Below are 22434 nucleotides of genomic sequence, written 5' to 3'. Positions count from 1 at the left end.
CACAGCCTTGTGACAACCGGGGGTAAAATTAGCACGCGCTGCACAATACAAGGTACTGCCGATGAGTGATTAGCCTCGTAGTTCTAGACTACAACTCTGTTGGGCACCACCAACACCACGGCCAACTACACTCATTTACTATCTATCTATTCTTATATCTGTTGAGGACGATGCCATGTTTATGAGGCTTCTTGTCTGAGCCCCTCACTTTTAGCTTCAGGCCGGTCCAGAGGACCTGTGCCGCAGCTGTCCGTGGATCATCGGAGCCCCCATCAACATCAACATGGCAGCGTCTGACAGAATGGCGCTGCCAGAAAAGGACGCCCTCGTACCCAGTCCGAATTTACAATGCCATCACCTTATGTCCGAGCCGCCGCCGGGGCAGTTACCTGGGTCCAGTGCCTTCGGCGGTTACGCGCCGTCAACCACGGCGACTCATAACTCTAGGATATACTCGGAACGGCAACGCTCGGATTCTGATCGTACGAAGGTCTCATACATGTCGAAGGTGTCTGAAGCATCCGAATCTCGAAGCACTCGGCCCACCGGCCATGGCGCAGTTAGATCTCTTCCATGTAGGAAACTATCGGCCTTATTGACATACAATATACTAACAGCTGAGCAGCATGGATAGACTCCGTCGAGGTATACAATGAAGACGACGACTCTAAAGTGACCGACCGATTACTCGCGCAGCCCACACCATCGGTCGCACCACAGCATCCCTATGCTACAACCAGAGCCGAGAGACCCGTCTCCAAAGACGGCTTCGTCGACTTCGACGATCCCACCGAAGCCGCCAAATCCGCGCCCGAACGCACCCTCTTCGGAACAACGCGCGAACCCGTCAGGGGCCGCAAATGGGACCACGCGCGCGACGACGACCCGGTGATCCTGCAGTACCATGGTGGCAACGCGCAGCGCTGGTCGGGCTTCGTGAAGGCGTCGATGTATGGACCCGGGATGGACGAGGAGAGTGAGACGGTTGAGCCGACGTTCCTCGACGAGCAAACACCCGGATACGCACAGCCGTGGCGGGGAGACGCGCCAGGAACAGACCCGGAAAAAGCACTTGGGTTGCTCCATAGCAAGAAGAAGCGCCTGCAGTGGTACGAGCGCATGCAACGCATCATCCTGATGCATCCCCTTGTTCCGCTCGCCTTCCGCCTCACCGTCCTCGCAACCTCGACTATTGCGCTCGGCCTCTCCAGTTCCATCTTCCATCTTACGCGTACGAGCCCGTTCGAACAATCACCCTCGGGCATCATGGCCATCGTGGTCGATGTTATCGCGCTGCCGTATATTGGGTACATCACGTGGGACGAGTATACAGGCGCCCCGCTCGGGTTGCGTGCGCCGAAAACCAAAATGCGCCTCGTGCTACTGGATCTCTTCTTTATCATCTTCGAGTCTGCGAATCTCTCGCTTGCGTTCCAGGCTATCACCGACCGCGATGGCGCATGCTTTTCGAAAATTGGAGGCAATGAAAAAGAGCATCATATGGATGCGAATCTGTGTGGGCAGGTGAAGGCGTTGGCGGCAATATTGTTTGTGGCGCTGGTGGCATGGGGATTGACGTTTACAGTTAGCATTCTCAGGTAAATATCCCGCGACTTCCTGTCCTGTTCACAGTAACTAACATGGTCGTAGGTTGGTGCAGCGCGTTGGCGGGCGCGACGAGAAGGATTGAACATACAGCCATTTACGGCGCAATATTTTTTAGGCACGTTAGAAACATTACTCACTGCATGGAGTACCAGCAATTTCCTTTTGTGTTTTTCGACGGCACGGCGTTCGTTGCATGGTTGGCTGGGCGGAGGGAGGGCGGGGAGAAGGGCGAGACATCTAGGATGGTTGAAACCATTTACTGGGGCAGCGTCTGTGTAAGGATTTCATGGACGAAATTATGCCCGATATCATAATCATTATATTCTTCATACTTATGGGAAGTTCTAGGAGACGCCGTCTGTGATTGAGCATTTAGGCCGGATGGTGGATGGGGCGAGAGGCTGGGGACCTTTCAAGGCAAAGTAATCATGTATATACAAACATGGCTTTTATATCCACAATCTATAGCACTGTATACACTACAATTTTTTTCTTTCTCTAGACTCTCCAAATCGCATCCGCCATCTTCACAACCTGACCCATCTCCACTGCATCATGCACCCGCACGATGTCCGCACCCCCCTGCACAGCCGCCACCACGGTAGCCGCTGTCCCCCACACTCTCTCCCTCGCCTCCTTCACGCCCGTGATTCGACCCACAAACCGCTTCCGTGAGCTGCCAACCAGCCACGGGAAGCCGCGCAGGCCAGGCCAGTCACGCAGCTCATCGAGCCTTCGTAGAATCTCTAGGTTCTGGGCCTGCGTCTTCGCGAACCCAATACCAGGGTCGAGGATGATGCGCCAGCGGCGTACACCTGCTGCCTCAGCCTCTGCGACGCGTTCGAGCAGCTCGGCAGCGATAGTGGGGATGAGGCCGTTAGGGTAGACGGCTAGGGAGTCCATGGTGGAAGGTGTACCGCGCATGTGCATTAGGCAGACTGTGCAGCCGAGTCGGCCGAGGGTGGGGAGCATGGCGGGGTCGAGGAGGCCTGCTGAAACATCATTGATGAGGTCGGCGCCGGCGGCGATGGCAGCTGAGGCGACGGGGGCGCGGAAGGTGTCGATGCTGATTGTGACGTTGGCGCCGAGGGGGTGTGCGCGGATGGCGGCGATGGCGGGGAGGATGCGGGAAGTTTCGAGGTCGGCGGTGACAGAGGGAGTGTTGGGAGCGGTGGATTGGCCGCCGATGTCGATGATGGATGCACCGCCGCGAATGAAGGTGTCGATTGTTTTGTCCAATGAGGCGCTGGTGTGGAGGCCACCGTCGGAGAAGGAATCGGGTGTTAGATTTAGGATGGCCATAATGGAGGTCTGGCGATGTGGGCGGAGGGGGTAGAGGGTTGAGGCTGGGTTAGAGCCAAGGGGCGTGCTGGTAGACATGGGTTGGGAAGACGACGGAAGGGCATTGAGGTAGTCCAACGTGATTTTCCAGGGTTTGGACGGATGGATGGGTTTGTCTGGGATAAGTCTGATATAGCAGGTTAACCGATTTTCTGCCATGCAAGAGGTTAAACATACTCAGCGAGAGGCCTGAGAACGAATTCGCGCTCAGGGATGCCAATGTGTGGGACATCGAGCCGCTTGTGGTGTATGACTTGATTATCGTACAGGAGGATATCCAAATCAATGTTACGGGGTCCCTTGTCGATAACCTTGTGACGGCCCATGGAGTTTTCAATGTCTTGAAGCTCATCTAAGAGTTCAAGGGGCTCTAACGTAGTTTCCACCTGTGTATTGTCAGCTCTATATTCTCATACAGACCTCGACCAGTCCACGTGACACAAATTGCATGGCAACAACCAAAAAAAAAGCTTCTTACTAACCTCGCAGGCGCCATTGATGAAATTGTCTTGATCGAGAACGTACATGGGCTCTGTCTCCCACAGATTGCTCGTCCTCTTCACGGTGATGCCACGTGATGTAAGGGAATTGCAGGCCTGTTCAATCATCCCGATCCTGTCCCCCATATTACTTCCTAGAGCGATGTAAGCCGTCTTTGGCGCCTTAGCGGCGCTCTTGGCTGTTGCTTCCCCATCCCCGCTCTTTGCTCCTCTGTCCGATGCGCCTTGAGACCATGGCGTTGCTGGAACGCTGCTCAGAGAGCTGCGGCTTCTTGTCGGTGACGCCGAGAGCGAGATCCGTCGAAAGCTGCTATTGCGTCGCAGGTGAGGCGTGCTTGGTCTGCATGCAGAATTGGCGGCTGTACGAAACAGCTTCATTGACGCAGTCGCTGCCGAGATGCGGGGATATTATATACATATAATAATTTTTATATACACAGCTCTGTTACATTGTTTTTGATGGAAAGAACACAGCGAATCTCTTCCCAATAGGGCAGTTGATAGTGTTGATAGTGGATAATCCACAAATTTCCGCGCCACCCCGCGTTGACGCACACTACTGTTTTGGTGCCTAGCTAAATGCATGACTAATCAGAAATTATACCGAGGCATTTCCTAAATTCGGCTCTGTGCGGCCGACCCTTCTCCACATGTTGGCCCTTCCCCAGACTTATATTCGTCCTAATCCCCATCGCCCCCTCTCTTTCTTTTACATATTGTTTAACTCTCTCGAGATCCTTTGATATCCTCGTCCCATATCACTTCAGCGCTTCTCTTCTCAACTCGCTCATACCAACCCCAGCATTCACCATGGCTTCTCCTCGTACGTCATGGCCCTTTACCCCAGAGTTTACCGTTGTCCCAAGTTTTCTTACTGACGGCCATCAACAGAACAACTCCGCACGGTTACCACCGACCTCCTCAAGATCAACCACCCGGTTATGCTTGCTGGTATGAACGTTGCCGCCGGCCCTGAGCTCGCTGCCGCCGTTACCAACGCCGGAGGCCTCGGTGTTCTCGGTGGAATTGGCTACACCCCAGACATGCTCCGCGAGCAAATCGCCGAGCTGAAGTCTTTCCTCAAGGACAAGAACGCACCATTCGGTGTCGACTTGCTCCTCCCCCAGGTTGGTGGCAGTGCCCGCAAGACCAAGTAAGCCCACCTTCACATGCATAAGCGAGAGTTATCACAGTAAGCAGCGTGCTGACGGTTCTTAAAACAGCTACGATTACACCAAGGGAAAGCTCAACGAGCTCATCGATATCATTATCGAGAGTGGCGCGAAGCTCTTCGTCTCAGCCGTCGGTGTCCCACCCAAGCACGTCGTTGACAAGCTCCACGGCGCGGGCATTCTGTACATGAACATGATCGGACACCCCAAGCACGTTAAGAAGTGCCTCGATCTCGGCGTTGATCTCATCTGCGCGCAAGGTGGTGAGGGTGGTGGCCACACTGGTGATGTCCCAACCTCTATCCTCGTCCCTTCTGTTGTCGAGCTCTGCAAGGGCAAGACCAGCCCCATGACCGGCAAGCCTGTCCAGGTTGTCGCTGCCGGCGGTATCTACAACGGCCAGAGTGTTGCCTCGGCGCTTATGCTCGGCGCCAGCGCCGTCTGGGTTGGTACCCGTTTCATCGTCACCGATGAGGCTGGTGCGTCGCAGGCTCACCAGGACGCCGTCACCACCTCCGGCTTCGACGACAACATCCGCACCATCATCTTCACCGGTCGCCCCATGCGCGTCCGCAACAACGCATACATCACCAACTGGGAGGTGAACCGCGCACAGGAAATCAAGGACCTGACCAGCAAGGGTATAATCCCCGTCGAGGACGACTTCGAGAAGATGGGTGATGACATTGATGATGAGACTATGGACAGCGCCCGCCCATTCTTGATGGGTAAGGCCGCTGCTGTTGTTAACGAGAAGAAGTCGGCAAAGGCTGTTGTGGACGAGCTTGTTGGCGATGCCGTGAAGTGGCTCCAGATCGGAAACAAGATGATCGCGAAGTTGTAGATTAAGAGCGGAGAATTGGGCGGTGGGGGTTGAACATTTAACACTTGTACATGATATCTAGCATTATGAATTTTACCACGGAATACATAAAATATTTCAAGGCTCTATGCTTGGTCCATGGAGAGTTATGTTGTACCATCACGTGGTTAATGCTTTTATGGGTTAACATGAGATTAGGCTCCGTTGTCCGAACAGTCGGTGAGTTAGTGAAGTCATCCCGAGAACCTAGTCTTAGATATCTGCATGCCAATGCTCTGCTAACCGCATGTTCAACTTTCAAAATATCAAGCCATCACATCTTTGCCCTCAATCCCCTCATCCCGCATCATTCTACGTCACTAGTGCGCTATGTCCCTCTTCCACTGGGGTCTTGGAGTTTATGTGGTGCATAAACTCCCTGCCGATCATAGCTATACATGCAATCGCATATCTAGCTTCACCGTCTCTCATCCTAAACATCTGGTATGCAGGCACTGCATGCGAAGGGTCCAAGCACTTGGCGCCCCTCTTTTCTCTGGGCCTCACCCAACGGATTGGATCGGCCAACTGCATGATTTCAGCGGATAGGCTCAATGAGAGTGTTGATGAGCTCGCAGTCTTTGGCGGACGCAAGCCAGCCGGAAGCGTGATGCTTAAGGATCTGGATGCCAAGGCAGTGAGATCATGCTGGAACGACTATTCGTCTTTCGTCAAGGTGAACCCGAGTGCGAAGCAGAGCGCGGTGGTCTTCCAGGTATATGATGTCGCGAAGTCGCAGGAGCTCGAGTCTTTAGGAGGTGAGAGCGCGTACCCCCACCGTCAGTTCGGGATTGTCGCGTTAGTAGTGGCAAAGTATGAGGATGCCCATCTGGATGCTGCGGCTGGAGAGTTTGTGGATGAGACTCTACAGGTGCCTACCCCGAAGGAGGGAAAGAATGTCTATTCCAACATTTCACGCGGTGGAGAGACACTGGAGGAGCTGTTTGGCAGTGCGGAGAGGGTGGAGCGTTTAAGGGAGATCAAGAAGACTTGGGATTCCTCGAACCAGTTTAAGGGATTTGCAAGTTTACTATAAAGGACAGAGAGGAAGACTCCGAAGCGTCGGAAATAGACGTTAGGATACAATGGCTTTGATTGGCATTATTGCGAGTGGCCATATTGTTGTATTCATTCTGAGGATCCATAACTACGACAAATGACCTTCCATGATGAATTCACTTCTGCCGTAAATAACCTCCCATAACAAATCCATCACTACAACAAATAACCCTCCCATGGCAGATTCATCCGTACAAACAAGTGATGTCCCCCGACGAATTAATCATTATCACAAATAACCTTCCATAACAGACCCATCATTACCACAAATTACCCTCCATAGAAAACCCATCAAAACAACAGAATCTACCATGCCCTTCCCACTTAATTGGTAGCTGTGATAGCCACCACAGTCTTCAGAGCCCTTGGCGTGGTGTCCCCATGGAGAGAAATGACGCTCAAGGCCCTCGACAACGCGTCCGCATGCTGCTGGTGGTTGCCCCCCAACATGCTGGAACCCTCACCCCCAAATTCAGAATCATCCCCATACTCGGACATTCTGCTGACGTTGGGCATTGGTGGGAGTCCTTCCTCCGGGCTGTGGTTGCCAGAGTGGCTGCCGCGGGAGATTGGAGTCATGGAGGCCTTGGTGGAGTTGGTGCCCTCATTTGTGCCGATGCTGCTGGCTCCGGTGGACTTCGCTGGAGATGTGGCGGGAGAGCTCTTTGCTGGGCTGGTTGGAGTGCTGTTCTCCGTGTTGGCAGTGGTGGTGGAGGATTGGGCCCACATGTCTTCTTTACGGGTGCGGTTGATCGTCATTTTGGCTGGCCGACGTTGAGTTTTTATAACTTCACTTTGAAGAAAGGGGTTATTTACCTTTGTAGATGGAAGGTAAACTTTGAAGTTTTGTTTTGGATGAGAGATGTTGATTGAGAGTGATGAACGAAGAGGTTGATAGCTTTAGATCTTGATCGACCTAGTGGCGGTGGTGGTGATTGTGATGAAAGAGTGAGTGTATAAAGGAAGGAGAGGTAAACAAACTAACGGGGGGCCTTTTATAAAGACACGCCAAACTTATATTATTGACGTGAGTCGACAAAGCAGCTTGCTCGCCCCTCGAAATGAGAAATTAGGAACGGAGAACAAAGACGTGAATCGATCACTGCGGCGAGGAATGACAAGAAGAGCAACTGCAGAATATTCTAACGTCTATACTAACTCCGATCCTACACGGTTTACAAACTATTGCAATTGACGTATTCGTTGACTCGTTCGTAGTTAAGTGATAGCCTATTCTAATGTGAATTACTCTGTAATTGCACTGTATCAACTCTAGTATTACATATGGGGCTTCTATTGATTCGCCTGTGACCTCCTTCCCCCAACAGAATAACTGATTTATAACTGATTGTATTCGTCTGTTCAATTCCACCAGAAGCTCACGCTGAGGCTAACACTCAAGCTCCTCACATAGTGCCACCAGCCCACGGGTATATACAAGAACTCGCCCTCCTCCAGAATCACATCCACATATCTCGCCTCCCCAAATGCCTTAAACCTCTCTCTATACCTGTCCCTCTTCACCTCTCTACTCGGCGTTTCCGTTTCCATCTCCTCGTCCTCCTCTTCCTCCTCCGGCACTTCATCCCACCCCTCCCACGCCCCGACATCAACCAAACTCGTATTCCCCATATCTACTCCCCCTTCCTCCCCTCTTGGCGACAATCCGGCTGTCTCCCTCGGCCCATAAAGCCTCACATACTTCCTCCCAACCACCTGCGCCAGGATATTATGATACGGATCAACATGCAGTGGGCTAATTGTTCCTGCAGGCCCAAACCAAGCGTTCAACAACGGCTCGTCCAGTTTTGCGGTCGCAGCATGCACGGCTGCCATCGGCGAGGAGGAGTGAGGAGGTGGAGGATCGAGCCAGCAGACGTCAGGAATGAGGATGTCGGAGCGTAAGGAAGGGATTTGGGAAAAGAGGTTGTGTTGGGCTAGGTAGCCTGTTTTCCGCCTTTCGTCTTCTTCTTGATCTGCGCCATCTTCCTTCTCAGACCTTTCTTCTCGTCCAACAGTCGAAGGTCGCATCACGAATTCCTCCAGGAACTCCTTAAATGGTATAATCCGCTGTCCCCATCCGCCATCAACATAGCTCCTCCCGACCTCCACCGGCACAAGTCTCCGTCCTCCCAGTGTTCTCTTCAGCAAATACTGCGGACTTGACCAGGGCCGCTCGCTCATCGCTGGCCAGTGACCCATACCTCCCGTAAATACCACGGGGATGGGGCCCACGTCGGCATCAGCTGGATTAGACAGGAGCGCCCCCAAGACGTACGTGTCTGGCACTTCCATTCGGGGAATTGGGTGCGAAACAGGCGGCGTGAAAGAGGACGAAGACGGGAAACGATCTATCACATCTCCTGGCGCCGAGGTTTCATTGGCGATTCTCAAACGTTTGGGTGGTGGTTCAGGGGAGTCCGTTTCGTGGGCCTCCTTTCTCCCTCCCCCCCCCGAAAACTCTCTCCCAGAATGTCCCAACTCATTCCGCTCCGCAATGACCTCTTCCAAAATTTCAAACGTCTTCTCAATCCATTCCCTCCTCCCTTCTCCCGGCGCACCACTCATAATAAGCACCATATCCAGCGTCTTAACCACCTCATCTACCCAACCCACCTCCCCACCATATATCCCAAGAATAGCCACCACAGCTCTCACAATCCCAACCTCACATACCAGTCTCCTCCACGCCACCGGGACCTGATGGAAGGGATACACATATAGCTTCCCCCTCGCAGTCCGCTCAAGGTCCGCCAGTCGCTTCAGGAGCAGAGCATCATTATAACTTCCCACCGGCTTGAGGAGAAGAGCAGTTTGGCGCCTTAGCAAGGCAAGGAGGAGCGGAGGAAGCTCCAGGAGTTCATCCGAAAAGGGGGTGGTATCACGTGATAACGTTTCTTGTGGCGAGAGGTTGGCGTGGATGGTGGAGAGGATTTGGAGGCCATGGGAGCGGAGTTTTTCCATTGTATACAGGTTCTCTAAGTGAGAGAAGTCATTTCTTTACACGCATGGAGATTGGGATGGAGATGGGGATTCTGGCATACTTTGGAAAATGAGGTTGAAAGAGTGGATGACTAAGCATAAGTATGTGAGAGAGTTATCACATGACACTTTCTCCTTGGAACTGCAGAAGACTCCTATTTGGTTGATTTTCATGGCTATGGTTGTATTTCTCAGTAATTCTACTACGTTGGACTCAGAGAGATTCATAGAAAGAGAGAGGAGGCGACTCTCGTTCAACTCTTTCAGTGCTGTTGGTCTCATATTGGTTGATTCTCATGAGAAGCGGTGAACAGATGAGAAAAGCTTGATGGGGGTTCAATGAACTCTCGGAAAGTTTTAGAGACAAGGCGAAATCATGAGTCAGGTCCTCAGAGCAACTACTCGAGTATAGGAGCGGTGAAGTAAGCCCCGTGATCATACGACCAGCACAGTCAAGCTGAAAACAACAGCTAAACAATGGGAGAGGCAAACGTGAACAGCGGGATCCAATAACCCATCCCTCAAGGACAAAAGTCAAGGGGGCTTCGCGTCGAGGGGAATCTATCAGGCTGGGAAATAAATGAGAACAACGACGTGGGATGACCGGAAATTCGGCACGGAGAGAGTTGAGCTGACAAAAGTTTCGAAATGACGGCTGCTGACAGCGATGAGAAATGCAGCAAATAACTAAGCAGAAATATATGAAGGTTTGCCCAAAATGACGATCAGGCTCTCGAGAAATGGCGATAAACGGCCCGAAATGGTGATATCAAAGCTGCGCCGGCATGAAACTTGGCAGCTAGCCTGGAGGCAAAGTAAATTGCAACTCACCGTGTTCATGGAAAAACATTTCCCTCATCCGCTCATTCTCAAATTTAGCGACGCTGAGCCCATCCGGACGAGTGCAACTCCCTGTCTCAGAAACGTGCTGTTTTTCCGCGCGGAATCCCGGATGCAGATCAACGCCGCCTCTATTCCCAAAGAGTGCCTCCCGCATTGCTGCTTCCGCTTCCCCGTCCTCACACCGCATGATTCTAATCTGAAGATGCCAGCATCGCTCAGCAGGGCGTGTGACCTGTCACAAACGATCTAAGATCAGATTTGTCTCGCAGATGCGCATGCATGCTTGATCTCACCGCAATATCAAGAAGCCGCGCGATCATGCGTCGGCTACGGCGGGAGACCGCTTCGAGCACTCCGCCGGGCATGCCGTACTCAGCTCCACCTCTCGCACAACCGCCTCACGGAGCAAGGCCGTCGATGAATCCGCAGACCCCGTCTCTCCGTCTGCCAACACAGCGCAGCTTAGGCAAACCATCCGGCTGACTGCCCCGAATCACGCGGTGCAAGCTCCCACCTATCACCGCCCCCTCCTCTCCCCGATCCGAAGAGCGATGACCGAATTCCCTAATCTGGCCATCCGCCCCAAGGCACCCCCGCGAGCCGCACCTCCATTATGCGCCCATGGAACGCAGACGCCGTGCTCGCGCGGCCAAACAGCCCCCTCCGGCCCCCATTACCACGCGGCCCGAAATACCCTTCCGCAGTAGGCGCAGTGCAACCAACACCCGACAAAGCCAAGCCCCTCCTTCCATCCCCCCCCGAGTGCACAACACCGTTGCCTCCCCCCGGCCGAGGGGCCGATCTTTCGCACCTGACTACTTTCTTGTTGCTGCCCGACCAACTCCCCGAGCCCCTGCCCCCCCGCCGGGCTGCGGTATTTTTGGCGAAGCGCTGGAAGCTGCGTTCCCGGTTCCATGCAGTTGCCTTGGCCTGCACTCATGCAGCCGGGCTGCAGGACGTGCATATTACGCGCGCCGGCCGAGGCAGGAGTGCGTGTGTAGTCGCAACGGAATACGAAGCAGCGCTATGGCCGCGAGCGACGGGGGATCACGCGTCGGGGCCGGGTAATGTGATGTGCTGTGCTGGGCGGTATACTATAGTAAAAAGCTCGTGGGAGTTCCAGCGGCTGGGTGCCCAATGTCGCACCAGGGAGGCGGTCTGCCAATCGGAGGGCGCGGCACCAGAGGGCGTGTGGTCTCCGTGACGTGCAGTAGGAGGTGAGTGTTTGGGGCGAGGTGGATGCGGAGGATCGTCGGTTGGGGACGGGAACAGGGAGCGGAGGATGAGGTTGTTCGGCTTTTCTTCGCTTCACCTATGGGGGGGATGTATTTCCGGAGCTGTCTGAGGTATAGTGGGAGTATCATCGTGTTGGTTGGGAATGTGATGTTGGAAGTTGTAGGGTCTCATGGAGGGTCTCATGGGGGGGCTAGGTACTGCACTGTACATCACACAAGACCAGCCACTGCAGAACCCAACAGTCGTTAATGTTTGTGATACACAGAACACCTTGTAGGGCGCCATCCCGCCACCAACACAAGCCCTACGACGTGCAGGAGCTGCAGAAACCATACTGCACTTTACGAGTACAGTGCCGAAACGCTCTACACTACAGCGATACGCCGCAATTCTTCGGTTGGAGCAAAGAAGAAGACGCAGTCAGTGGCATGTTCCGTGCGGCTCTAAAAGCTCTCGAAACTCACCAGGAATGGAAGGTCTCTCAGGTCTCCCTCAGCCTTCCATAGCATGCGTACCATAGTAAACCCCTGGCCCACGCTCTGGAATCGATGTGGGGGGAGGGGCAACTCGATGAGATCGCGATACATCGGGGAGTGAGCATCACGATCCGCAAGTACCGTCGTCCAGCAGCACAGCACAGCTCCGCTGACCTAGAAAATGTCGGTGAAGCTCGCTGACCGACTCTGTACTCACTGACTGCTCACCTTCCCTCGAATCACGCCATCGCAGTCGCAGTCGGTCGACTCCCGACCTCAAAGCAGGGCACCTAGCGCTTGCGGCGCGCGTTCCCTCCTCCGCGGCCACGGAGCGCCGACCACCCCATTGGCGGGGCCAGATGAGCGGTCACCAGCTCCTACCTAAGCCTTGTACGACCCTCGACGTCACAGCGCGCGCGGCGGCGGCTTCTCGTCGCTCGTCCGCCCAGCTCAGCTCTTCACGACGTTTCAGATCGCGCCAAGCCGTTTGGAGAAGGGGCGGCGCGGCGTTGTGGTTGGTCGGCCTGGCATCGAGCTATGTTTGTTGGACTATGTTAGTTCGCCGCGGAGGTGGCAGGAAGCTTCCGGGAGGCGATCGGGTCGGGGGAGTTTGGACCCACGAGCCGGGGCGCGAGCGCGGGATGGGTAATGGGGTACTTTGCCACTACAAGTGATACTTCTAGCATTTGCGGATTACACATCCTATTAGGGTAGGGGCGACGTGATACGGCCGCGTCGCATCGAAAGCGACAAAGAGTCAAATTTGTTGGATATATACCGGCATCTATATGGTATTACATATACCCTCGCACCTCAACTGCCTTATGCGCGCGTCCAATTACAGCCATGGCAAAAGGAGTTCGAGGAATGCTTCCATGCATATATGTACACAGGGTCCCTAATGCACAGTGTGGACGCGTTGGCCCCCCCTGGCAGTCCCGGGATCTCGGAAAATACCACTATACCACGTCCCCCCTCCCACTGGAGCCCCTAATGGAGGGGTGATTAGCAGCGCGCTCAGCTAAGTGGTGGCGTCAAACTATTAACAATGCCCCACGTCCTTTCAGCTTCCCTTGTTCGCTCTCCGGGGGGTTGGGAGCGGTAATGACATGAAGTGAGATGAGACTGACTGACTGCCGCTGCAGAATTGGGAGGGATTTGGGAAAGGGGGCTGATGGAGTGCAGTGATTTCCACCGAGACGCGTAGATGCGCACGCCACAAGATGATGAGTTGGGAAAGTTTACAGTGCGATCAAAAACGAGTCCACTCCTCAAACCCGGGACGCGGCACCAGCCCTGGTCGCCTCGCTCGGTGTCCCTCTCCCTGAATGGAGGGTTTCTCCCTGGCTGGCAAAAATTGGGCACTAGAACCCATACTTCCTTACTACGCCATATTAACCGTCGCACAGTCGAAAGAGAGTGGGGTTCGCAGATTCACGCGGAATTAACAACTTCCTAACTTTTGCTCACCGCTCACCGCCTCAATCCAGACCGCGTCCAACCCCCCCAAACCCCCCCGCCTTCCCCCACCCCTTCTGGTTTCGGAAGATGCGACCGGGGATCACGAGACCAGTCCTGTGATTTTCCCCTTTCCCGGTGCCGCGAACTACTGTAATGCAATTACTCGTACGGCACACAGACAGGCGCAGATGGGGACCCTCGATTTTTATTGTGGCCAACTGCCAATAGTACCAGCAGTCCAATAGTGCGCTGCGATGCGCGCGCATGGCTTGTCATGTTACTTCGGCCAAGCTAACTCACTCCTTGCCCTACTAGCTTGATCCCGGCAGTGAGTTGGACAGATTGGGCTAGCATGGATCGGCATGCAATGTTACCAGTGACCACGCACCTGGAGTGCCAAGCGACGAGTAGTATCCGTGCCTGTCTGTGCTTCTTATCCCTTATCCCTATTCCATTTGGTCTTTTGTGTGCTAGTAGTACCCGTCTTATACATCTCCAGCAAACAAAGGGTACTTACCAGTGTGGAGTATAATAGCAGCGCCGTTTATACTCAAATCCCGTGGCCATCCATTTTATCCCGTCTCCTATCCCGTATCCCAAACTTCTCCCCCCCCCACACTACACAGGCACCGCCCTAACACCCATCTGAGTATTCCGTCTCAACACCCTCTTGTACGGTTCACAGTTCAGTCTCATTGGCTGGCTCTCACTGTCCTTGGCAACTCTCCCATTTCCCTGCCCGCGGAGACGGTGAGTGCGTGCTCACCATACCGATCGGGCAATCACCCCAACACCGGCCCACCTCTGTCTCCAAAAAAAAGAGGCACTCTCGTATTTCTTGCGTCCGAGCGCGCGTGCAAACCAGCCAGGTCGTGATCTGAGCGCCATCACTGGGTTTCCCAGCGTGCATTTGCTGCAGAACGAGAATAGCATCCCAGCCTACGCTGCTTATTACGCGTGTTGGTTTTGTGGGGGATCGCTGGGGGAAGGATTGTGACAAATGGCTGTTGGAGAAGGGAGCAACAACTGTTGCCTTAGGGTGGGGGTCATCCCTGCGTTACATCTCCTGTGCTGATGGTCGTGAGAAGGGGATCTTCTCATCTCCCGGCGAGGTGATGGCCAGTCGGGAGGTGAGTTGGGAGGCTGGCTGAGTTTGCTCCGTGGGCACATCCCGTACGGCGAAGCTTGCGAATGGACTGTAAAGTTTGTTGTATTTGTACTGTATCCCCTTCCGTCTCCGCTCCGGCTCCAGCACGTTGGGTGAGCGCCATCATGATCTGCTGCATGGCGACCGTTGGCGCCGGGGAGCGCACAGAGTTGACGATTCAAGCCAGTCTCGTCTCAGGTCGTATATCACATATCACATTTCCAACAAGGAGCAAGGGCCAGGAAGAGAGGACCACGCCGAGCTGGCTCGGGCGGAGTTGTGTTCGATAGGCCCCCCATTAGTTGGGGCTCTTGGCATACGTAGGCCGCAAGTGGTGGCCAGCGAGTCGCTTTGCTCCATTCAAACGCTGTCATATTACACTGCCGTGGACCAACACCCCAAGGCGGCTAGTCCTGGTCACAAACAAACGCCAGCATGGGGGAATTGAGAAACAGATCAGCGATAATCAGACGAGACGCACAGGACGAGTAGCACATACGGGGCGGACATGCACGCCGGCCTCTGGCTGGGCATGTATCGGTGACATACTGAGTGGTGTCAAAGTTGGGTAGCGCGATGCAATACCCAAAGTTGAGATGAGACAAAAAATCAATTGGAGACATGATTTTGGGGGCACGGGGGGGAATCCGCTTCACCGGGGGGACGGGGGTCGGCTCAGCCAGCCCCTTGGACGTGTTTTTTGTTTGATCGAGCCCCGCTTTCCTCATGCCCCGGGCCCCCGAACAAACAACATGTCGCCCCGATCCTTGTCTGCCATGCTCCGTAAGGATATGTGATCTGGAATTTGCTAGATCACTGGACCTGGAGGCGCCACTCTTCAAGGCTTATCCCCTTGTGCAATGCACCATAATGTTGTGCAGTATGATTTTGTGCAGCGGGATCGTTTTGTGCAGAGCCGGATGGATATGCTCTTGTCTGTTCTCGGGCTGTGTGGTGCGTGTACAGTAGTGGAATAATAGAATGCCTTGGTCTGCCATGCACGCCTCATTCGACCCTGATGATCATAATGAGTGTAACGCTGCTGTACTCTTCATGCACTGTGCAGAGAGCAATGGGGAAATATCGAGAAAAAATGACCTTCCGCGCGCCTTCTCCTATCCCGGACAAACTGAACTTTTTTTTTCTTTCCCTTCCCGGTGGCTGACCCCTTACCATAGGACGGGGAACGGGGGGGAGGGCAGCGGCATTCCCTATCCGCGCCAGCCGAAGCTGATGCCCGTATGCGCGTGTACAGCATCACATCCATATGATCTTCTGCCTTATGACTGACCTGTTTGTTGGCTTTCTCAGCGTGGGCAAACGGATGATAGGCGCGGCTAGGAAAAAAATCAAGCTGGTTACTCGTTGTTTCCCTTCAGCCCATCGGCTCCCAACAAGCGTCAGCTGATGGAGGGAGTCTGTACTTCTGCTGTGCCGTGCAGTGCTCGCTCATAGAAGAGTTGGATTGGGTTATTTCTGGGGGATACGAGTTTCAGTATAGTACAATAAGGAAAGAGAAGCTGACGACAGGAAGTCACATGGGCCCCTTCGTTCCTTCCCACTTGCACTCGGTTTCCAAATATGTACACCCGAGACTTTATGCACTGGCGTTTGCTGCTGCTGGTTGTCAGTTACTACTGTTCCTCCTGGCTATTGGAAGGAGGAAGGAATCTCACATCACGGAAGAACATCGCGGAAGCTGTGACACCGCTGGGAAGTTACTCGAGTAGTGGTGTTAGAGTAGTGATGTTAGTGGTGTTAGTGGTGTTAGTGGTGTTTAGTGTTGTGAGTTTAGTACAGGTGATACAGTTAATACAGGGGATACAGGGGATACGTCACCGTCAAACCTTCACATCGTAGTACACATCTCACACATCCCACATATCCCACATATCCCACAGTAATCTCCACATCTCCACCAATGCGCCAACCCAACTCATGTACCGTACTAAGTATGTCTTATGTATACATATGCATATCAGAATTCAATACGCTATCCTCTCTATAATGCATGCATGCATGGGATGTACAATCGACATATAGTGGGGGGTTTCTATAGGTATCCTACATAATTCTACAGGTAGAATCTTTCAACTCAGCCACCCACTTTCACTTAAATGCTACTTACTAACAAACCTGCGGTACTTCGCCCCTTGTTGGCTCCTTATTCCTCCTTGTGGGCTTTCTGTCTCTTTCTCTCTCCTCTTGTCCCCTCCGTCCACCTAAGGGCGCCAAACAAGGCCCGCCAACCAGGGAGGAAGTCCGTTCGGCACACCCTAGTACTTACAGACAAGTCGCTGATCTCAATCCCTGGTCAAAAAAGCGAAGAAAGTGAGGAAAGAAAGTGCCGTCGTCCGGTCAGTGCTTCCTCCTCCCCCTACCCCCTAACCCCCCCCCCCACCTTCTTCGCCCCTCAGAATAGCCCCCCGGTACCAGGGATCTCACCAGAGCCGGAAAAGGTAATCTGGGGGCGGAGGAACGATACTAAGAGGAGTGAGTGATCCCGGTCGTCACATCCGCCCCGTACGCGCTACCAACTGTGCTCACCGCGTTCCCACCCCCAACGCCTGTCTGCCTGTCTCCTGCCTCCTGCCGGCCTCCACTCCCATCCGCTCCTCCCTCCACCGCAATGTCCGCCCCAGCATCACTAGACCCGTTGATTATTTCCCATTGGCGATGGGCACTGTCACACATCCGTGTTGGCACCGCCTGCACCGCCCCGGGGGTAACCAGTCGGCAGGGTCGCCCCGTTCTCAGTCACAAAATGTGGCCCTTGTTTCCCACGATAAGATGACATCCATTTCCACCTCAACCCTTTTTTTTTTTTTGTGACGATGCATTGTGATTGATCTTCATACTCTCCAACATTCTCCAGCTTTCTCAAACCCCGCCATCCACCTTTCATCTTACTTACGTCGGCACACTACCATCCATGACTGAGACAATCAGGATCTGCTGAGGATCTCCTGCATGGTTTGAGTGCTCGTTTGGGAAGACAAGCCTTTATAATCGCCCCATATAGCAAACACCATCCCTATATGAAAGTCGCCCTCCGCACAGATACAAAGTCAACTAGCCATTACCTCTCACCACTCTTCGCCTAGTTCACCTTCACACCTTACCTTCATATCTCAGGAGCTCTCGGGATTGATCCCCAACACCGTCATCGTATTTCTCACATGAAGACAATGATGGACTCCAGGCGGCCAGGCACGATAGGGGCCTCCAAACCCTTCCCCACGAAACAGCTGTTCATTCTCAGTGAGTATTCAGAAATGGCACCTCACTAGCCCAACAAGGCTTCTTGCCCAGGCGCGCTTGCAATTAGATCGCTAACATGCTCCGCAGGTCTTTGTCGGATATGTGAACCGATAGCCTTCATGTCGATTTTCCCCTACATCTACGCCATGATCGAGTCCTTCGGGTTTGACCATAAAGACCCAACCATTTCCATGTACGCCGGGGTGGTAACAGCCGCCTTTACCTTTGCGGAATTCTCGTCGGGCATGCTTTGGGGGAAGCTCAGTGACCGGATTGGTCGGAAGCCAGTACTTTTGACGGGTCTTGCGGGGACAGGATTAAGCATGCTGGTCTTCGGATTCGCCCCAAACATCTACGTAGCGATTATTGCAAGGGCATTAGGTGGTCTACTGAACGGGTAAGATACTCGTAACCCTGTCCTTCCTCCAAATTCTGACATATGTGTGGCAGAAATATAGGAGTCTTGCAAACTACGGTGGCGGAATTGGCTACCGTGAAGGAACATCAGCGTCAGTACCGGTTCGCTAATATGTCATTCTCATCATGCTAACTTGTCGACAGCCCGTGCATACTCTATCATGCCATTTGTTTGGAGTCTAGGGTAAGTTTTGAGAATCCATACTTCTTGGATGCGCTAATTCTCAAACATAGATCGATCTTGGGTCCTGTTCTTGGTGGTGCGCTCGCAGAGCCATGCAAACACTATCCTAGCCTATTCCCACCAGGAACCATCTTTGAGCGATTCCCATTCCTCTTGCCCAACCTTTTCTGCACGTCCGTGGTTGTACTCGGTGTCTTGGTTGGATTCTTCTTTCTCGAAGAGACGCATCACGAGAAGAAGTACGAGAGAGACGTCGGCTTGGAGATGGGCAAACGCATTTTCGGAGCCTTTCAACGAGCAGAGGACGTGAACGACCTTAAATCTGAGAAGAGCATGGCGTTAATGTCGGAGACCGAGTTATTAATTGACGACTTCGAGCAATTGCCACGGTATCAAAGCACCGAAGCATCACCGCAGATCCCGGTCACAACTCAGCCAGAGATTTTAGACATCATAAGCCTCGATAGCAACAACTCAGAGCCTGAAAAAGAAGCCCCGTTGAACCCGTTCACGAAACAGATCATCCTCAACATTGCTGGCTACGGGATTCTAGCTTAGTAAGTCTAAAATACTGCCCCCGTGGACGTTCAAGGCTGACCATGACAGCCACACTATCACCTTTGACCAACTGCTCCCCGTCCTCCTTGCCCACCCCGAAACAAAAGATGCTGTGATTAGTCTACCCTTCAAATTCCTTGGCGGCTGGGCAATGAACACCAAAGATATCGGCTTCATCCTCATGGCACAAGGCGCCTACTCCATGTTCGCTACCCTCGTCCTCTTCCCCTACGCCGTCAAACGACTAGGACCTCTCAACCTCTTCAAACTCGTCGCCTTCTCTTACCCCATCCTCTACATCGTCACGCCCTACGTCATTCTCCTCCCCGAACCCTACCGTCTCATCGGCCTGATCCCGCTGCTGGCTTGGAAAACCACATTCGCCAACTTCGCCTTCCCAGCCACGAACATCCTTCTCGCCAACACAGCGCCCTCTCTTCTCCTCCTCGGCACCATCAACGGCGCTGCCTCATCGACAGCAAGTTTCTGCCGCGGTCTCGGACCTATCATTTCCGGTTCGCTCTTCGCCCTTGGCTTTCAAGTCGGGTACTTCGGCATCGTATGGTGGTTCACAGCGCTGATTTCCATTGCGGGTGCGGCGATCGCCATGAGGATGTCAGAGAAGGGTTTCCGCAAAGACGTGGACGAGGTGGTGGCCGACGAAGAAGGCGCCGTCGTATGATCGACCCGCCCTATGATATCCCACGGAGCCCACCAAGCCTGGCAGAGCTACAATGCCTCCGGCTTGAATGGCGCTTTTATGACGAATTATGAGATTCTCTTATCTGGTTGTCGTCGGAATTTTTTTTAGAGGCGATAGATGCAGCTGCATTTTTGCGCGCGCGCGGTCGCGAGATTGCGCGATTTGTTTTATACTTTTTTGTGCGCTTTCTAGATACCATTGATATGTTTTTGGGGGGCGCGATGATGATGACCCGAGAGCGCAGAGCTTTGTTTCTCATTTTTGGGATGGGTGGGGGTGGGGGATATTATGACAGGTTATCAAGAGGTGGGGATGGGGAATATGCGGTACCCAGGCATTGGATGAGACAGACCCGCCAGATTGGGATCGGGTCAGAAGGGAGAATGGGAATTTTATGAATTATGCTATGGCTATGGCTGTCTGCAGGGAGTTTGTGCTGGCGTTGGGGGCGGGGAATGAATGGGATGCGAGATTGGGATCCTGTCGTTCATAATAGATATGTTAGATGGATTTTTATAATGGAATAGTCGCAAGACTGGGTTCTTTTTACAAAGATTGTGCTGTGTCTTTATGCCTGTGCTTGTACTTGTAGGCGTGTCTGTGTGTGAGTGGTGGGAGTTGTGTGGTTGTTATAATTCCTTATTCGTTGCTGAATTTTTTTATTGGTTGGGAATTTGATAATTATTTGAATTATGCGTGGTGATAAGTGATACCAGGTGAGAGATAATATCACTACCCCTTTTCTTTCGTGCGTCGAACAGCGGCGAGGATAACATTTTTCTGGGGGTCAGGGATGTATTAGTTAGATTCTTTGGTTCTTTATGGCTTATATATTCTTATAAGAGGGTTTGTGGGATGGTTCGTGTGAATGGTGATGGTTTAATTCGGGGGTCGCTTCTTGGGAAATATTATGATGGGATTATTTTGTTTATCGTTTTATGGTTTGGTGATATGAAGTGTTTTTGTCCTTGTAGTTGGTCGTCATCCACAACTGAAGAATTATATTCCTATAAAGATTGCCTCATTGATAGGAAAGAACATTATAATGAAGGCAGTGGGTCCAATCAGGTTCAACTATTTAGGACACCTCCCATTTAAGCATTGGGGTGTGGCGGTTGTGACAGAAAGTGCGGTCTGAGGCGCACCCCAGCACTGGTATTTCGGATAGTTGCATTTGTCCAGGAGTACTTCAACTATCTTTACACCAGACCTAGGTTATACACTCGAGGTAAAGCTAAGCAAACCACACCGTCATTAAAAATCAATTGATCCATCTACGTAAAATGGTCATAGTGCGAAAATGGGGCGAGGATCACATCAACAAATCCCTGAAGCAAATTAATTTAGACACCTGGCTCATTGATGGTCTTGTCCTCCATCGATCACCCTGTCTCTCCGATGCGGCCACATGGAATGACGATGTCGATAATTCAAGTTACACACTCACAGAAGCAACTACCTCTACGCATTCTGCCACAACACCACTCGACAGCCCCTATATCAAACTAGTTCATGAAGCTGGCGACGCCTCCGCCGTCTGGTCCATAGGAAGTAATGCAATGTGCAAAGTCAGGTATATTGAGAAGGGGGTCACACCTGAATCAGTCACCCTTAACTTTGTCCGAGATCAGCAGCCTACCTTCGAGACGCCAATGGTTATACACCATGCCTTTGGCAGCGACCGATCATACCTCTTTCTCAAGCGAGTTCCCGGCCAGACGCTGGATGCTGCTTGGCCACGCCTAAACGAGTACTGGCGACGCCACTACGTGAAAGCCGTGGCAGACATCTGCAGGGAGATGGCTGAGTGGAAAGGACTCGAGTTTGGCGGCGTGGACGGGCAAAACGTACCTGAAGCGCACCTCCTGAAGTTCTCCGGCCCCGAGGATTTCAGCTCGGTGAATCTACAGGCAGCATGTGAGGCGATGGGTATGGGCTGCACGGATTTTGTCTTTACTCATGCTGACCTTGGACCTACCAATATCATCGTGGAGGAGGAGCCGAAGTCGGGAAAGGTTGGCACCATCGACTTTGAGATAGCTGGTTACTTCCCTCGGAGCTGGATTAGGACCAAGTTTCGAATTTCTGGTGGGATGGACTTGTCCCCTTTGGCTGATGATAACCCGCACTGGTGGAGATCAGAAGTTCAAAGGGCACTTGGGGCTGATGGCTTTGACGACGTCGTAGAGGCCTGGGAGGAGTGGCAGCGGGGGTAGGACCAGTCTAATGGGAGGTTATTTTGGGAGGTTGTTTCTAATCTCATGGCTGTGACTTCTGTTACCCGATTTTTTTCGGGCCTATGTTCTCTTCATCGAGGAGTGCTTGTTTGTTTATGTTTTATTCTCACCTTTCTCCAGTTCTGTCTGCCTTTACTTTCTTGCGTTGGGATCACTCTTTTGCCTTCCGATCTCGCCTACTATTCCGATGTCTCTTGCTCTTACACTTTCTTTTTCTGATTATCCGATCTCTCCTGCTTGTCCTCTCTTCTTATCTCCGATCTACCCTCTTACTCTTTCTTCTTCCGCACTCTGCTCAACATCTTCCTCGACAAACTCCAACTCTACTCCCTCAGCAAACTCCAACTCTACTCCTTCAAACTCCTCCACCACCTCTTCCACCACCTC

At 52.8% G+C, this 22434-nt stretch overlaps 8 protein-coding genes across 8 annotated transcripts; 5 read left to right on the top strand and 3 right to left on the bottom strand.

Moving 5' to 3' along the window:
• The first annotated feature begins 103 nt into the window (after positions 1-103).
• Positions 104-1821, top strand: VE01_06913 (uncharacterized protein). The gene is made up of 3 exons (XM_018276352.2): positions 104-575; positions 626-1598; positions 1651-1821. Exons 1-3 carry the CDS (start codon positions 284-286, stop codon positions 1688-1690), a joined length of 1305 nt encoding a protein of 434 aa, XP_018129917.1. The 5' UTR covers positions 104-283; the 3' UTR covers positions 1691-1821.
• A 90-nt stretch (positions 1822-1911) lies between these two features.
• Positions 1912-3956, bottom strand: FOL1 (trifunctional dihydropteroate synthetase). Its single transcript, XM_018276351.2, has 3 exons — positions 3432-3956; positions 3127-3335; positions 1912-3076 (listed from the first exon to the last, which is right to left on the bottom strand). Exons 1-3 carry the CDS (start codon positions 3825-3827, stop codon positions 2107-2109), a joined length of 1575 nt encoding a protein of 524 aa, XP_018129918.1. The 5' UTR covers positions 3828-3956; the 3' UTR covers positions 1912-2106.
• Positions 3957-4090: 134 nt separating this feature from the next.
• VE01_06911 (uncharacterized protein) lies at positions 4091-5663 on the top strand. The gene is made up of 3 exons (XM_018276350.2): positions 4091-4272; positions 4341-4602; positions 4673-5663. The coding sequence occupies exons 1-3, from the start codon at positions 4260-4262 to the stop codon at positions 5463-5465; spliced, it is 1068 nt and encodes a 355-aa protein (XP_018129915.1). The 5' UTR covers positions 4091-4259; the 3' UTR covers positions 5466-5663.
• Positions 5664-5683: 20 nt separating this feature from the next.
• Positions 5684-6848, top strand: VE01_06910 (uncharacterized protein). The gene has a single exon (XM_018276349.2). The coding sequence runs from the start codon at positions 5731-5733 to the stop codon at positions 6517-6519; it is 789 nt and encodes a 262-aa protein (XP_018129916.2). The 5' UTR covers positions 5684-5730; the 3' UTR covers positions 6520-6848.
• Positions 6849-6866: 18 nt separating this feature from the next.
• On the bottom strand, positions 6867-7301 carry VE01_06909 (uncharacterized protein; the record flags this gene model as incomplete). The annotated part of the gene is made up of 1 exon (XM_018276348.1): positions 6867-7301. The coding sequence occupies one exon, from the start codon at positions 7299-7301 to the stop codon at positions 6867-6869; it is 435 nt and encodes a 144-aa protein (XP_018129861.1).
• A 560-nt stretch (positions 7302-7861) lies between these two features.
• Positions 7862-9556, bottom strand: VE01_06908 (uncharacterized protein). The gene has a single exon (XM_018276347.2). The coding sequence runs from the start codon at positions 9504-9506 to the stop codon at positions 7905-7907; it is 1602 nt and encodes a 533-aa protein (XP_018129860.1). The 5' UTR covers positions 9507-9556; the 3' UTR covers positions 7862-7904.
• A 7532-nt stretch (positions 9557-17088) lies between these two features.
• VE01_06907 (uncharacterized protein) lies at positions 17089-20083 on the top strand. The gene is made up of 6 exons (XM_018276346.2): positions 17089-17948; positions 18036-18345; positions 18399-18457; positions 18510-18549; positions 18600-19106; positions 19156-20083. The coding sequence occupies exons 1-6, from the start codon at positions 17867-17869 to the stop codon at positions 19787-19789; spliced, it is 1632 nt and encodes a 543-aa protein (XP_018129857.2). The 5' UTR covers positions 17089-17866; the 3' UTR covers positions 19790-20083.
• A 936-nt stretch (positions 20084-21019) lies between these two features.
• On the top strand, positions 21020-22075 carry VE01_06906 (uncharacterized protein). Its single transcript, XM_018276345.2, has one exon. The coding sequence runs from the start codon at positions 21094-21096 to the stop codon at positions 22024-22026; it is 933 nt and encodes a 310-aa protein (XP_018129856.1). The 5' UTR covers positions 21020-21093; the 3' UTR covers positions 22027-22075.
• The last annotated feature ends 359 nt before the right edge of the window (positions 22076-22434 follow it).

Source organism: Pseudogymnoascus verrucosus, assembly GCF_001662655.1.
Source record: "Pseudogymnoascus verrucosus strain UAMH 10579 unplaced genomic scaffold scaffold_25, whole genome shotgun sequence".
NCBI classification, from domain to species: Eukaryota; Fungi; Ascomycota; class Leotiomycetes; order Thelebolales; family Thelebolaceae; genus Pseudogymnoascus; species Pseudogymnoascus verrucosus.
This window is presented reverse-complemented; position numbering and strand designations above follow the sequence as displayed.